At 41.5% G+C, this 14,100-nt stretch overlaps 1 protein-coding gene across 3 annotated transcripts; it reads left to right on the top strand.

Moving 5' to 3' along the window:
• Positions 1-560: 560 nt before the first annotated feature.
• LOC100690104 (ras-GEF domain-containing family member 1B-B) lies at positions 561-13,452 on the top strand. Of its 3 annotated transcripts, none has more exons than XM_005451407.4 (14): positions 561-804; positions 6,364-6,903; positions 7,035-7,157; positions 7,579-7,716; positions 7,851-8,066; positions 8,244-8,318; positions 10,411-10,503; positions 10,659-10,761; positions 10,850-10,929; positions 11,090-11,185; positions 11,274-11,369; positions 11,561-11,684; positions 11,797-11,869; positions 11,993-13,452. In XM_005451407.4, the coding sequence occupies exons 2-14, from the start codon at positions 6,370-6,372 to the stop codon at positions 12,024-12,026; spliced, it is 1,785 nt and encodes a 594-aa protein (XP_005451464.1). In that variant the 5' UTR covers positions 561-804; positions 6,364-6,369; the 3' UTR covers positions 12,027-13,452. The 3 variants fall into 3 exon arrangements, with proteins under 3 accessions (XP_005451464.1, XP_025764680.1, XP_025764679.1); XM_025908895.1 differs by lacking the exon at positions 561-804 and adding an exon at positions 2,094-2,203; XM_025908894.1 differs by lacking the exon at positions 561-804 and adding an exon at positions 3,200-3,347.
• The last annotated feature ends 648 nt before the right edge of the window (positions 13,453-14,100 follow it).

The following is a 14,100-nucleotide window of genomic DNA, read 5'->3' as shown; positions in this document are numbered from 1 at the left end:
TCCTCCATGCAGGAAAATCCCTGGTTTGGCTTCCAAGATACCAGATGAAGAATCGAAAGTATCAAACTATAGAGAATTAGTAATACAGGAGCCAATGTCAGCAAACCTTCTGACCACTCCACACAGATTTCCTTACAGTGCTGAAATAAATGGCAACATATGGCAGGTAGGAAAAAGTGAAACCAAGTGCTCTGAGCAACACATACTGTCCAATTCATGAAATATATAAGCCCTACAGAAACACAAATAAAACACTATTCAGGAATTTTTTCTCTTATGTTTTAAGTCACTAAGACCAGCATAAAGCCACACACACAAACACATTCCCGACGGAAACCGTATACCTTCCATATTTCAGCTCTCCAACAAAAACACTCGCCGCCAGGCTTCACTCGAAAAGACAGAACGTAGATGGAGAGGGAATCAGCCAATCAGAACTTGGGAAATTTTCGATTTTTTTGACTCCTTTTCTGTGATTGGGCCTAGTCGCCACCCGCCCCCTTGCGTTGATTGGTCAGTTTTCCCGGCTCTATGAAAGTCATTTGAATACGTCTGGTTTTGTGGCTCATTGCGAGCTTTTGCTTGTTCAAATACTCAAAGAAGCAAGAGCGGAGACAGACAATGGAGAAGAGCACTGCATGGACTCACAGCAGCTGAAAGATTTACCTGTTTGTTACACGTTTAGCGTCTCCTCGACGTGAGAAAGACTCGAAGTAGCGTGGAAAACCTTTTTTTCCTTTTAATTTTCTCAACCGTTACTGGCAGAGATACAGTATTTGGACGCTGAGTAGCACCGTTTCAGAGGTAAGTTGTTTGGAGTGTTGCTTATGTGGATTTTTCGAGAAACGGTACACTACTATTTATTCATTTTGTGATAATCAAACTATTTTTGCTATTGAAATGTAAATAGATAACTTTCGCATAGGCATAATTGAGTTATTGAAATGCCTTTTATTGCGCAAAAGTTGATTAAAGTTTCCTAGTTTTTTTTTTTAAATTAATTTTAAAAAAGCGTATTTACTTCACCTAATTTTTGAAAGTGATCTATATCTGATGAACTATTTTCTCTCTAAACGCCCAGTTTCACTCCCGACCTGTTGTTGTTGTTGTTGTTGTTATTGTGCCACCCATAGGAGTTTATAATTAGGCTGGTTGTCAGACTCAAACGAGCATTACTCACCAGCACCTGCGATGGGACCATGCTTGCACAGCATGACTTTTTCACAGTCAGCTTTTACTTTTAGTGTATTATGACTCAGTCTGAACCCCATAATGCTAACCAGGCATGCTGGGCCGGTTTATGTGTGTGTGTGTGTGTGTGTGTGTGTGTGTGTGTATAACAGATTGTGTGAGTGTGTCTGTAGGGAAAAGAAGAAAGAATGACAGAAAAAATGTGTGTGCTGCTGGCCAAGGAAAAAGCCTCCACACACTTCTATACAAACCCACGGTCACTTAAAAGAATGTCAGTATTCTGTGAGCTTGTGAAGCTGCTTAAATAAATCTCACATTAAATAGTTAAACTAATTTAATTATTAACCGAGGCGGTCTGAAGGGTGACAGCAACATTTGAGACTTTGAAACTACCTCAAAGTCAACTTACTCTAAGTTAAAATTTAATGCTGCCATCTGTGTGTTGTACAGAGGCTGGTAGTCAACCCCTCCATCCCCAAACAAGCTTAGGTTTAATATAGCTTTGTAGTAGTGTTTATCCTTTCTGGCTGTAGGTAGGTTAATACTGTACTAGCCTACCAGATGATACGGGAGACAGCTGTGTGTATTTGTATGAAAGTGCATCCCTGAAGCCATTGTGTTTGGGAATGAAAGAAAACAAGAGGCTCATAAGTGGTTGAGCACTGTTCTGCGTATCTCTCCTGTCGATCTGAGTCTGGTATTTGTGTCCGGCTCTGTTTGCCTATCTATCAGATTTTTAAACCAGGCATCGGGTCCCAGCCTCTGGTGTTTTGACAATAGCTGTGGGCCTCCCCTGACCTGCACACTTCCTTGAGCCACATTTGTTTGGACACTACGGCTGTTTCCTCCTACTTTGGTGTGGCAATTTGGTTGGTACTTTGATGACGTATGACTTTGCTTTCTTGTACATATAGAATGCAATCCTGAAGCATTATGGGTTAGAGCTTCTGATGCTTGGACAGCCAAGCAGAACAAAACAACATCTGGACAAAGATATAAAGAATTTCATCAGGTAGGCTTTTTCTGCTAATGCGAAACCCGCAAAGTCATTGTGTCAGAGAATTTTTACCTAAAGGGATTTGAAAATCTATTGCATACCCAAAAAAAGATATATCCTCCCTTTAAATTCACTGCATGTGTCTTGATTTTCACTTCTGATGTGTCCTAGGTCCTTGTTATGTCCCCATAAACACATTAAGGATTTTTTCCTGCGCAGAACACATGAAGGCATCTTGGTCCATTGGCAAGCTGCATTTATGGGGCTGTTTGAAAATGAAAATCTGACATGGAGGAGCAGTAGAATGTTCTTCACACCAAATGTATTGGTGCAGGGGAGGCCTGCAGCAATACATTTTGTATTTTATTTCAACTTACCCTGGTGGGAGTTTGAGATGATTGCTTTTTTTTTTTTTTTTTTTGCACCACAGGGTGTAAAGGGGCTTTATTTTTTTCAATTAACACCAGCAGCATGCTTTTACTTGACTCATTCGGTGGCTGTAAAAGAATAATTAAATATATAACTAGTGTACCATTGCAGAAAGCATAATTGGCACATGGTGAAGCGATTAGCAAGCAACATGTGGTAAATCTGTCCAGTCTTATAATCTTTAAAAGGTTCAGTTGGCTGACTTTTGAGGTGCTCAATCATAAAAGTTAAAAGAAGCATTAAATCATTAGAGAGCCATCTTATTTTTCTATGATATTATGTTGTGAGGCGAAGTTACTAGTCCTCCCACGTAAATCGACAAATCACCAGTGACATCATTGTACAACGTCTCTTTAAAAGGTTAACTCTTGTACACGCAAGCCACAAATAAGTGTCATGAGCACAGTCTGAACTTTGGCCTCATTATTGATAACGATAATCCCGGCTGTCAGGAGTTCCTCCAGACTGTCATGCTTCTCTCACTCACCCACCTTGTCTGTTGTAGCTCATTGGTGTCAAAGTACATTGGGTACAAAGTAGAAGTAAGATAGCACTGCAGTACATTGACATTTTAACACTCTCACATGTAGTTCTACGGATCCTCTTATCAGGCACAGGCTCTGCCTTCAGCTTACTTCGCTGCTCCTCTCGTGAAACTATTTTTATGGGTACACACTGTGTTAACCTACATGCTGAACTTCGCAGAAGACAAGGTGCTAATTTAGAAAACGTGAGTGTTGTTTTCTTGCTACTGACCAGCTGCTTAAGGCGTAGAATTTTATTAGATGTTTAAAAAAAAAAAAGCAGGAGTCAAACACCCCCTGTCTCATCTAAACTCAGGCAGTTGGTCCAGGCTGTTCTGAGGTCAGTACCTTGTAGCTTTTATTTTGTATAAACAAAGCGATCTCTGCTAAGGTCAGTAAATGAGTTTCGATATGCTCTTTTATTAAAGTCATAAACAAATAGTCTGTCACACCTATTGTCCTTGTTTAAACCTGGCAGATTATTATTTGTGACTTTACTGCACAAGAGCTATAATAAGAGGTGCCACCTTAGAGAAGAATGAGTAAAGTCTGCTTTTCTGGTTTGACTGATGTAAAAATGATCCCAGGCTCGCCTCACGCAGAGGCTGGGCGTCGTATGGCCTGACAGCGGAGAGCAGAGTGTGTGAAAGCTGCTGTGTGTGTCTGATCTGCTAGGATCTGCTCTGATCTCTTCCTGGGGGTCTTTGTGTGGTTGTTAATGCCATGACAGGATAGATAATGCCTCTATTGTTGAAGACCTCCTCCCCCGCCCTGTCCCCCTCCTCCTGTGGGGAACAGCATTGCTAGGTGTACTCTTTAAAACCACATTAAATGGTTTTAGGAAAAAGTATTCTGACAACGCCTTCAGATTCATTAAAAGCCAGACATGGGCAGCTTTCATGTACAGAAGGCCTTTTTAAATCCGCCGAATTGGCTTGTCTTGTTGATGCAGCATGAGCACGTTTCATTGGTGTAAATCCATTAGTGGATGAGATTTTCCTGCTGCACCATCAAAAGTTCAATTTGTTTAAACCATTTGATGAACTGGGTTATGACATTTTAGCCAACGGGCGCTGCAGTCTTGTTTCGATGCCAGCTGGTAAGAAATTGCACAGACGTGCAGCCTTTAGGATTTTTAACCGTCTAGTACAAAAAGTGGTTTTCTTGGTAAAAATGTTCTTACATCACTGTACATTTTTTGCTTTTTCCTGTATTATTATATCCACATCAGTCTGCTTCATAAGCCTGCAATCTTCAAAGTTTACAAACAAGAGAATATAAACAATGCTTTTAATATGAAATTATACTCCCAATGCCATCATTAAGTCATTCACGGAGAGTCCAACCTATGATTTAGAAAGAGTGCAATTGCAGTGCAGCAGCGGGGAAACCACAACTATCCAAAGGGTCAACTTTTCAGGAAGTCCGTGTGGAAAAACACAGGATTGTTTTTGAATTTCTTAGTTTTCCCCCTTTGCACAAGGTCACCTTCCAATGCAAACAGAAGGACAAAAGGCATCTACACTGGAGTAAATATTACTCAGAGGACGCTCTTATCTCAACTTGGACCACCGCAGCCATGCTTTTCCAGATTGCGTTGTAACTCGAGGAAGGTAAAGACACTGTAATCTCTAACTAAGTTAGAAGAAGAACAGCAGGCTGAGATCACAGAGTTCAAAAGATGGGTTGGCACTGGACTGGCTTACACTGGCAACATGCCAAACACTGTGGTATACGTGTGTGTGTGTGCGTCGCTCAAGCCATCATTTGTTTGTGTGTGCGTGTGTGTGTGTTTGGATTATACCGGCGTGGGGCTAGGCGCCATTGTGGACAAGGGTGTGTGTGTGCGTAAGATGTTGGCTCAGGCAGACACTCCTCTGTCGGCACTGTGATGGACAAACAAAAGTCTGCTGGATTCCTGCAGGGTTTTGTTTCTGGCACAGTATATGTGCATTGCTCGTATGTAACTGTGTGTGGCTCGCTTATGCTGGCATGTGGTGCCAAGACAGACAACAGTAGCAGGATAAAGATGGCTCCAGAGTTAAAGCACGCCTCGGTGGTGATCTGGGATCAAGTTACCCAACTCAAATCCAATTATATTAACCATTAAGACAAAGGGGGGAAAAATCACTGCTGTTGTGTCATCTGGCAGGTTGTTGTTCTGAGTATAAGCTGATTTGTAGAAACTTTCACCAACAAATGACTTTCTCCAAGCTGTAAATTTCCAAAGGAGAAATGTTTGTGTTCAGAACCAGAAAGGATAGACAGAGGAGGGGTAAAATTATGTGATTAAGTGTAATTCCTTTCACAGACATCCCTAAGTCTTTGCTTTGCATGATGGAGTTGCTCAAACGTATTTTCACAACACTCGGCTTCCCAGAGAGACGGGCAGGCTAACGCAGTAAGACGCTGCAAGAGACACTAGTCACGATTTTGTGACTTCAGGTTGACTATAAAAGGATCGGTCTGTTGACAACTGTTGTTCCATAATTATTGGGAAACCTTTGGGAAATCACGGATTAGCTGATCAACGAAAGAAACTGCGTCATAATTATTCTTTAAAACTGGCTTGTGCAATGTGGAGTTGAATTTTTGATGGTTGATTGGACATAGACACTGCAGCAAGGGTAAGGAGAAAGGGAAAATAAAAACAAAGATCTGCTTTAATTCAATCACAGAAGCCCTTCTGCTACATTCAACACCTACATGTCTAGTATTATAACTTGTCAGGTTTTGTTTGAATAATGCAAAGTGTCACGCTGAAAGCCTCTGTCTCTACAAACTAAAGGCAATGTTTTATTTTTATTGGGCCTCTTCCTGTGCCGTCCACTGTTTCAGATACCCGGGGAAACCTACTGATTGTTGCCCTTTTCCTGTTTAGGCTGTGCAACGATCTCTTAATTTTCCTGGGATATTTCATACCCAGTTCCAGAAAGATTGGCTTTAGAATGAGGTTTCAGGAAGCAAATCTAAATTATCTTAAAAACAAAAAACCCTCCCTGTCGCCTGTTTATTGTCTCTGGTCTATTGGGAATCTTTAAATGGGCTGGAAGATGAGTCTTCATATGAACTGTGAAAAACATATATTCAAGATTGCATGTTATCCATCATGTATTTCTCAGCTGACTGAGAAAATGTATTATCATGGGATGAAATTGCATATAAATAGGCTGTTAATCTTTATTTCTCAACCCTAACCTACTCTTTGTATGTTTTGTAAAGGTCATCATGCCTCCAACAACGCCATATGCTGGAAAGTTCAGCTCCTGCGTCCCGTACAGCAGCAATGCCAACCACCAACAACCTACGAGCCCGTACCGGAGCAGCACTGTCCCGAAACCTGCGAGGGAGAACATCTATAGCGGCGCCTACTCGGTTGGAGAGAACCCCTACGACATACCTCAGCCTCACAGCGGGGCTTATCGGAGCGCCTCTGTCTCCTCTGTGAACGTGAGGGAGCATCATTATACCAGCTGCGCTCTGTCTGAGAACCCATACTCCTCGCCGCAGCCTCACAGCCCTCGTCAGCACAGCACTTCCTGTCCAGGCCGCGCACATCGCCACACGAGCGGCAGCAGCGGCAGCAGCAGCGACCAGTCCTGTCGTAACAACAACAACGTAGCAGCGGCGAAAGCTCGGCTTTACGGACACGGCGTCACCACCAGCTATGGGGAGATGTGTTACCATGACAATAGCTTGGTGTCTGCATCTCTCGAGGCTCTGATCCAGCACCTGGTTCCCACAGTGGACTACTACCCTGACGTACGTTACAGTAAACATGGTCTTTTTGTGAGAAACGGGGTGGTCTAGATTAGACGAGTTGAGTCTGAGAAAAGAGGTCGGCTGCCCTGGTTGTGTTGACCTTTCTCTTCTTGTTCTTTCCTCCTCATCAGAGGTCGTATGTGTTCACTTTCCTGCTGAGTTCACGCCTCTTCCTGCCCCCCTACGAGCTTATGACGAGGGTTTGTCACCTGTGTGTGGAGCAGCAGCGGTCCGGAGATGCCCTGCTGGATAAGGTGGGCTGGCAACACACACAAACACACACACACATACACACAGGGCTATAATTTGCTTCTCTTCTCGTCACACTCACTCTCTGCTCCCACACAACCTTCCACCCACTATAAAATCCACAAGCTCTCTCACCCACATGCTTCTTTCTGAGAGAAAGTATTTATCTGCGCTCTCTTTCTTTTTTTTTTCTCAAGCAAATAAAATCCAGGCAAGGGAACACTCGAAAACAGAAACTGCAAAGATAAAATAAGTAATGGCAGAATATGTTCTTAGAAAAACAGCGAGCTGTGGCTACTCTTGTGTGTTTTAAAGGATATGTCGGCCATGCCATTTAGATTATTGACCAGAGAGAGATTTACTCATAAGATAAATCAAATCATGTCTGGCTGAGTGTCACTTAGTGGGCCATCTGATGGTTTTCAGATTCGTTTCCGTGAGGTGGCCCCTAAGCTGGTGCAGCTGCTGACCGAGTGGACTGAGACGTTTCCATACGACTTCAGGGACGAGAGGATGATGCGCTGCCTTAAAGACATGACTCATCACGTGGCCCGAGGGGACGAGGTTAGCGTTCATAGCTCCTGTAGTTAAAACTAATCATGCAATGAATTTGAAATAATTCAACATAAATATCTCTAGTGGATTCTCACCTCCCTGTCTTAGTTTTCAATATCTGTGCTGTCTGTGTCACGCTGCAGTACTCTTGGCGAGCCATGCAGCAGATGACCCAGCGTCTTATTAAACGCCTCTCTGCCCTCGGCCAATACGAGGAGGCTGTGGCTGCGCTCAATGCGGCGGCGATGGAGCGTCCCGCTTCCTTGAAGAGCAAGCAAGCATCGGCTCAGCGGAACGACGTACTGAGCTTGTGCGACGATCCCTTCGTCCTCGCCCAGCAGCTTACACACATTGAACTGGTAGGAAGTTGGCGTTAAAACTTAGGTGGCTGTGCTTATTATTGTATTATGTAGAGAGAAATTGTTTTCAGTCCTTCAAAGCACATCTGGAGATTATATTAACGAGCTTTTATGATTGTCTGTCTTACGCTGTTGTCATTGTCCTAATTGTTTTTATGTTCTGTTTTCTGCCCTCAGGACCGACTGAGTTTTATTGGTCCTGAGGAGTTCATCCAGACATTTGCCATGAAGGATCCTCTGGAGAACCATAAGGTACAATTGAGTTTGAATGAAAAAACGCTTTGCTTAGCTCTACCTCCAGCCTTTTAGATCGAGTTTTGGACAAACAGCTCACGAAATTTCACATCTTTTCACTCGGGTTCACAGGCTCAGGTTTACTTTTCATTTCTTTATTTGCTTTTTTCCTTTTGAACTTTTACATGATAAAACTGGAGACATGGGGAGCTTGTGCAAAATCCTATAAATGAATCTCATTCCAGTCGCAATTAGCAGATAGATCTAACAGCTATGGCTTGCTGCGTGCAGTTTTACTGTGTAAAGACGGCTTGAAAATACAGTAACATGACCTCTTTATAATTATCAGCATCAAAGGACTGCAGATGATTGCAGTTATTTTAAGTCAATTTTTATTGTTTTGATTTGAAGTATATTCTGGGCCTGCTTTGGGTGTAATTTGTGGTCTGCTTCAGTTGAAGTAAATATGCTTTAGAAACCACATCAGAGAATCTGCTGGCAGATAGATAACAATTTGTGCAGTGTTATTTTTAACATAGCTCAGACACAATATGAAAAAGTCCTTTTGCATATGTCTAAGTGAATCTGAGTGACCTGTAAGTGAGCTGAAGGGTCGTATTCAATCACTGCTGCTGAGAACAAGTGCTCACCCACTGTTTGTAGCCGTGCTCCAACCAGTGCTGTGCCAGTTATATAAGACCCATTTTGTATAAAAGAGCAGTTGAGTCAGCGAAAGGGGTCCTGAAGTGTAGAAGGGGAAGTTTGGAGTGGAGTGGGCTGTCGCTGTTGTGTAAGCATTTAATAGAGCCATGAATCTCTGCGATTACATCATCACGGCCAAGTCAAATTTATTTATACAGAGCTTTTATAATGTTTGTTTATATAAAAGGGCCTCTGAGAAACGAGTTCACCACAGAGTGTCCTTATAGGAAAAAAAACAAAAGGCACCAAAGTAGATGTAAATGAGATGAAAATAACAAGCAGACACGTCACAGGCTTCAGTGTGCAGGTCCAGAGGTTGTGTGGGTGTGAAGGCTGTCAGGATCCATTAGCAAAGGAAATTATAGAGGAGCAGCAGTCTGTCTCCTTCTATTTTTGATTTATAAAATAATTTATTGGCTAACCTTAAGAAGATTATGCGGATGATGCTGAATCTCAGGGAACAAGTATTAATAGAAGACCAACAAGTAGCCAAAAGGTACATGGAAACATTAGCTTAACTGATATGAGAAAAGTAAAACAAAGCAGAAATTAAAACATAATTAAAGAATTGAGCAGACCTACCTCCGAGCAGAAGCATCAATAACAAAAAAGGTATTTTATTAGATAATTAAAATAGATAAGATCTATGGAAAACACATATTTGAAAGATTGCTAAGTTTGTCCGTAGTTGAAGTTGTTGGCTATCTGTGGACAAGCATAAACATTGTCAGTAAAAGAAAAACGCCTGTATAGTAAACTATTACTTTAGAAGTATGGAAAAAGCTGGAAATTAGCTATGGCAGTATAACTAGCTTAGCTATGGCAGTATAACTAGCTTAGCTTATGAGTTGAATTATTAGCTAAAGATAATAGATAAACAGTTGAAATAGCTAGCTAAGATTATGCTAAAAGGTGGAAATTACTAGCTAAATGTAAACTTAAATAGTTGGTAAAATCTTGTATAAAAGATTGTTGGTTAATGCTGTGGATAAAGTGTTGAAATTTTCCGTTACAGAAATTGATAAAATGCAAATGTTAATCATGCCAATAGCTTTGGTTAAATGCCTGGGACCGTTTGCTAGCTAAAAATGATAAATGATGAGCTAAAAGTACAGATCTAATTTAATGTAAGTTCACATTTGAACTCGAGTGATGGAATTTATGAAGGCGTCAGAGCTTTAGGGGTCCATTAAATGAAAGAGATCTAAGTTCTAAGATCTAATTTAATTTCGAAATGGTCCCTTCTGTGACTCACGTCTGATAGACAGCATAAATTTTTCTTGTTAAAAGGCTGAAGGCTGCATCCTTACATGTTTTTTTTAAATGTTTAACTTCTTTCAAAAATAATGAAATGCACTCAGATCTAGACTTGTTCTTTGTTTTAATGATGGCATAATTTGTGTTTCAGGGTTTCTTTCGGAAACGTAAAACTAGCAACCTGGAAGCTTACGTCAGCTGGTTCAACAGACTGAGTTATCTAGTGGCCACTGAGATCTGTATGGTAAGTTGTTGCGATTCGTTTTGGACCAAAGAACACCTTTGAATGCACAGCTGAACTACAAACTACTCTTCTATTCTTACTACACTCCAAAGGTGGATAATTTTGTACATATATTGAATTTGTACCGACTTGCTCTTTTTGTTCTCTCATTTAAGCCGATGAAGAAGAAACACAGAGCACGGATCATAGAGTTCTTCATCGACGTTGCTCAGGAGTGTTTCAACATTGGAAACTTCAACTCTCTCATGGCCATCATCAGTGAGTATTTGGCGGCACACATACAGCTCGTTGGCTCGATCTGACCCTGTAAGTGCTCTGCATTTACCCACCCTTTCTCTGTGTCCAGCTGGGATGAATATGAGTCCTGTCGCCAGACTGAAGAAAACCTGGAATAAAGTCAACACGGACAAGTTTGAAATTCTGGAGGTAAGGATGATTGGCATGCAGCAGTGAATCCTGTATACATGTAATGTAAACTGAAGATTTTAAGTTGCTCAGAATTTCAAACCCTCAGCTTGTGCAAACTTTAAGCATGCCCACACGGATTTGTGTTTGATGGCCGTCTCTTTTGTGTGCTCTCATTCAGCACCAGATGGACCCATCCAGTAACTTCAGTAACTACCGCACTGCGCTCCGCGGTGCTAACCAGAGGTCTGAGACTGCACACAGCAGCCAGGAGAAGGTGAGAGCGCACGCAGGATTTACTCTGAAAATAAAAAGCTCCAAGTGGTGAATGTGTACGTAAATGAGCTGGTGTCTTTCTCCTCCAGATTGTGATTCCTTTCTTCAGTCTCCTCATTAAAGACATCTACTTCCTGAATGAAGGCTGTGCCAGCAGGCTGCCCAATGGACACATCAACTTTGAGGTTAGGACACACTTCAGAAGATGATGTTGTTTAAATGATTAAAAACGGTCAGATTTGTAGCAGTACAAGTTCAGGCTTTTACATGTGATGTTGTGACTCCCCCTTGTGGCTAAAAAGAGCAATGCATTTTCCTTCATGATGCTTTTCTTTCATCTGCCCTTTATAATCTATTGTACAATCTGTCTCCACAGAAACTCTGGGAGCTTGCAAAACAGGTGAGCGAGTTCCTGGTTTGGCGTCAGGTTGTTTGTCCGTTCGACAGAGACCGGCGAATCCTTCAGTACCTTGTCACAACACCCATTTTCACTGAAGACGGTCAGTATTCAGTCTCCAATGCATTTTCAGGTGTAAATCATAAAAATGTTTGGTATAGTTTGTCAGTTTTAGGAAACAAACAAAGCCCTTATTGTTTGTCTTATTGTTGCAGAGCTGCATCTGGCTTCATATGAGAGCGAAGGACCAGAGAACAACATGGAGAAAGACAGTCGTAGGTCACTTCGGTAGGTGTGGACACATGTGCACACACCCACAAATCCCAAACCTTGCATTAATGCAAAATAAAGAAAAAGAAAAAGGCAATTTTTGAGTGTAATAACACTGGTTGCTTATCTCGTGTCTTTTAGATCTTCACTTCTCCATCGAGAGAATCGGACCTAAGGCCAGGGCTCTCTGCTTTAAAGACTGTAAATGAATCAGGTGTTTTAAGCTACAGGTTTCTCCATTTTATAATATGGACACAGAAGATTCTTATGGCCACAGTTAAGATGTTGGACTTAAAACAAGCTGGGACCACATCCTGCCTGAATTACTGTATCTGGGCTTTGAGATCACAAGGAGCACTCCACAGAATTCATTCCATAAAATTCATCCAGTGCCAAAGAAGCCCATTTTATGTTATTATTGTAACCTGTTTTCCAACAAGTCTTCATGGATTTAAATCATTTATGAAGCTAATGATTCTCAAGAAGAGCCTGGATCAGCTGTGCTGCTTCTACAAAATCAGCTCTGTCCAAGGCGCTCAGAGAATAGACTGGCCAGAGGTCTGCGGACTGGGTTTATACCTCCAGCGGTTGCCACACTGGCCTCATATTATGGAAGGACTTGTACGCTGAAGGGAAGGTTTCATCTCTAAACGAAATCATCATGAACCTAAATGAGTTTCAGAGCTACATTAACGCGCCTTGCCTGCAGATATCCTTGCTGAGGACCACAGAGATTTGAAATCTCAAAGGAAGGACTGACTTGCATCGATTTGCGTTATAAATAACAGGCTAACAGCTGCTTTTAAAAGTGGTATTGCTGCTTGTTGTCTTGTTGGATGCCTCAGTTTTAATGCTAACACCTCGAGCAGATCCTGCACCACATCCACTCCATTAGCTCCCACTTTGCACTGTCATTTGATATTTTTGTGTAATGGAAGCGCATAATACGAGGCAGAACATCAGCAACATTATTCCATCGTGCATTGACACAGTGCTTTTATCAACCACGTGTTATTCAGTGCTAAGCATTTTGTGATGTGCACACTTTGACTCTGGTGGTGATGCAAAACTGTGTAAGTGACAGCAACATAATAACCATGCAGACTACATCAAAATGCACTTCATTGTGTTCTTGTGTAATATAGGCAACTTTCTATGCTATACTATTAAGTCGTATTTTGTATCAGAAGGCTGAAATTTGTTTGTTTTTTTTGTTTTTTTTTAAATGTACTTTATTTGATGTTCTGCCAGGAGCTTCTTGTTTTTTGGCTGGTTTTGTGTTGTTAAGCTATCAAACACCAGTTTACATATAAAAAAAAAAAAACACTATTATGAGTGCAAAGTGATGCGTGCGTGCGTGCGTGTGTGTGTGTGTGTGTGTGTGTACAGAAACAGGATTTTTATTCTTCTCATCTCAGCTGTGTTGATGTGTGTGTGGTGTGCGATGTGGTTTTTTGAAATCCAGTTGTGAGTGCTGCGTTTTATGTCATTTTATTTGTCATATATGCTACTTTTTTGTGTCATCAGTCAGGGTACTTGTACTGAAGGTCTTTGTGTAAAGAGAATTATCTATTTTCTTTCAAATAAAAGAATCATGAGAACAGTGTGCTCTTTTTCTTGACCCAGGCTTTCAGCTTTGGGCTGTACGGGAGCTCTAAGAGGCTGCTGATGCATCGTTGACTGTTCACCCGGATAAAATAGATCAGCTGAGCACCACGTAGTCCAACCAGGACATCATCAGAACAAGAGTGAGCAGGCGTATAAAGATTATTAGAAGAACTAAATAAAACAGGACTGCATCTGCAAGTAAAGCAAGTGCAATGCTGCAAAAATCATTAATCTGGTGATTTTGACTATCACAAGTTGTGTAAAACAAGTATATTAGTTCAATATACTTCTTTTTACTATTCATACATGTAAACATGGGATGGTGTGGTGGTACAGTAGTTAGCAGTGTTGCCTCGTAGCAGAGAGATATGTAATTTAATTACGCCATGTGCTTGTGTGGGAAACCCCCCCCCAGCTTCCTCCCACAGTACAAAGACATGCATGCAGTTTGAAATGGTGGTATGAATGACTTACCGTCTGTGTTAGCCCTCCGACAGACTGGCTACTTCACTCTGCCGCTAGCCATATGACAGCTAGGACATGCTCCTGCAACCCAAAATGGCTGGATATTTAAATATTACAGGAGGCATGGAGACCCCTTTAATTTGGGTATTCTTACAGCCTATAAATGTAGGGTTAAT

The sequence above is a fragment of the Oreochromis niloticus genome, linkage group LG7 (assembly GCF_001858045.2).
Source record: "Oreochromis niloticus isolate F11D_XX linkage group LG7, O_niloticus_UMD_NMBU, whole genome shotgun sequence".
Taxonomy (NCBI): Eukaryota; Metazoa; Chordata; class Actinopteri; order Cichliformes; family Cichlidae; genus Oreochromis; species Oreochromis niloticus.
Note: the sequence above shows the minus strand (reverse complement) of the source record. Positions and strands in the feature narration are given on the sequence as shown.

Coding starts and splice junctions, on each gene's coding strand:
- LOC100690104 (XM_025908894.1), top strand. CDS start 3,282: ATGGGTACACACTGTGTTAACCTACATGCTGAACTTCGCAGAAGACAA. Junction 3,348..6,363: donor AAGGTGCTAATTTAGAAAAC/GTGAGTGTTGTT, acceptor TGTTTTGTAAAG/GTCATCATGCCTCCAACAAC. Junction 11,870..11,992: donor GACAGTCGTAGGTCACTTCG/GTAGGTGTGGAC, acceptor CGTGTCTTTTAG/ATCTTCACTTCTCCATCGAG.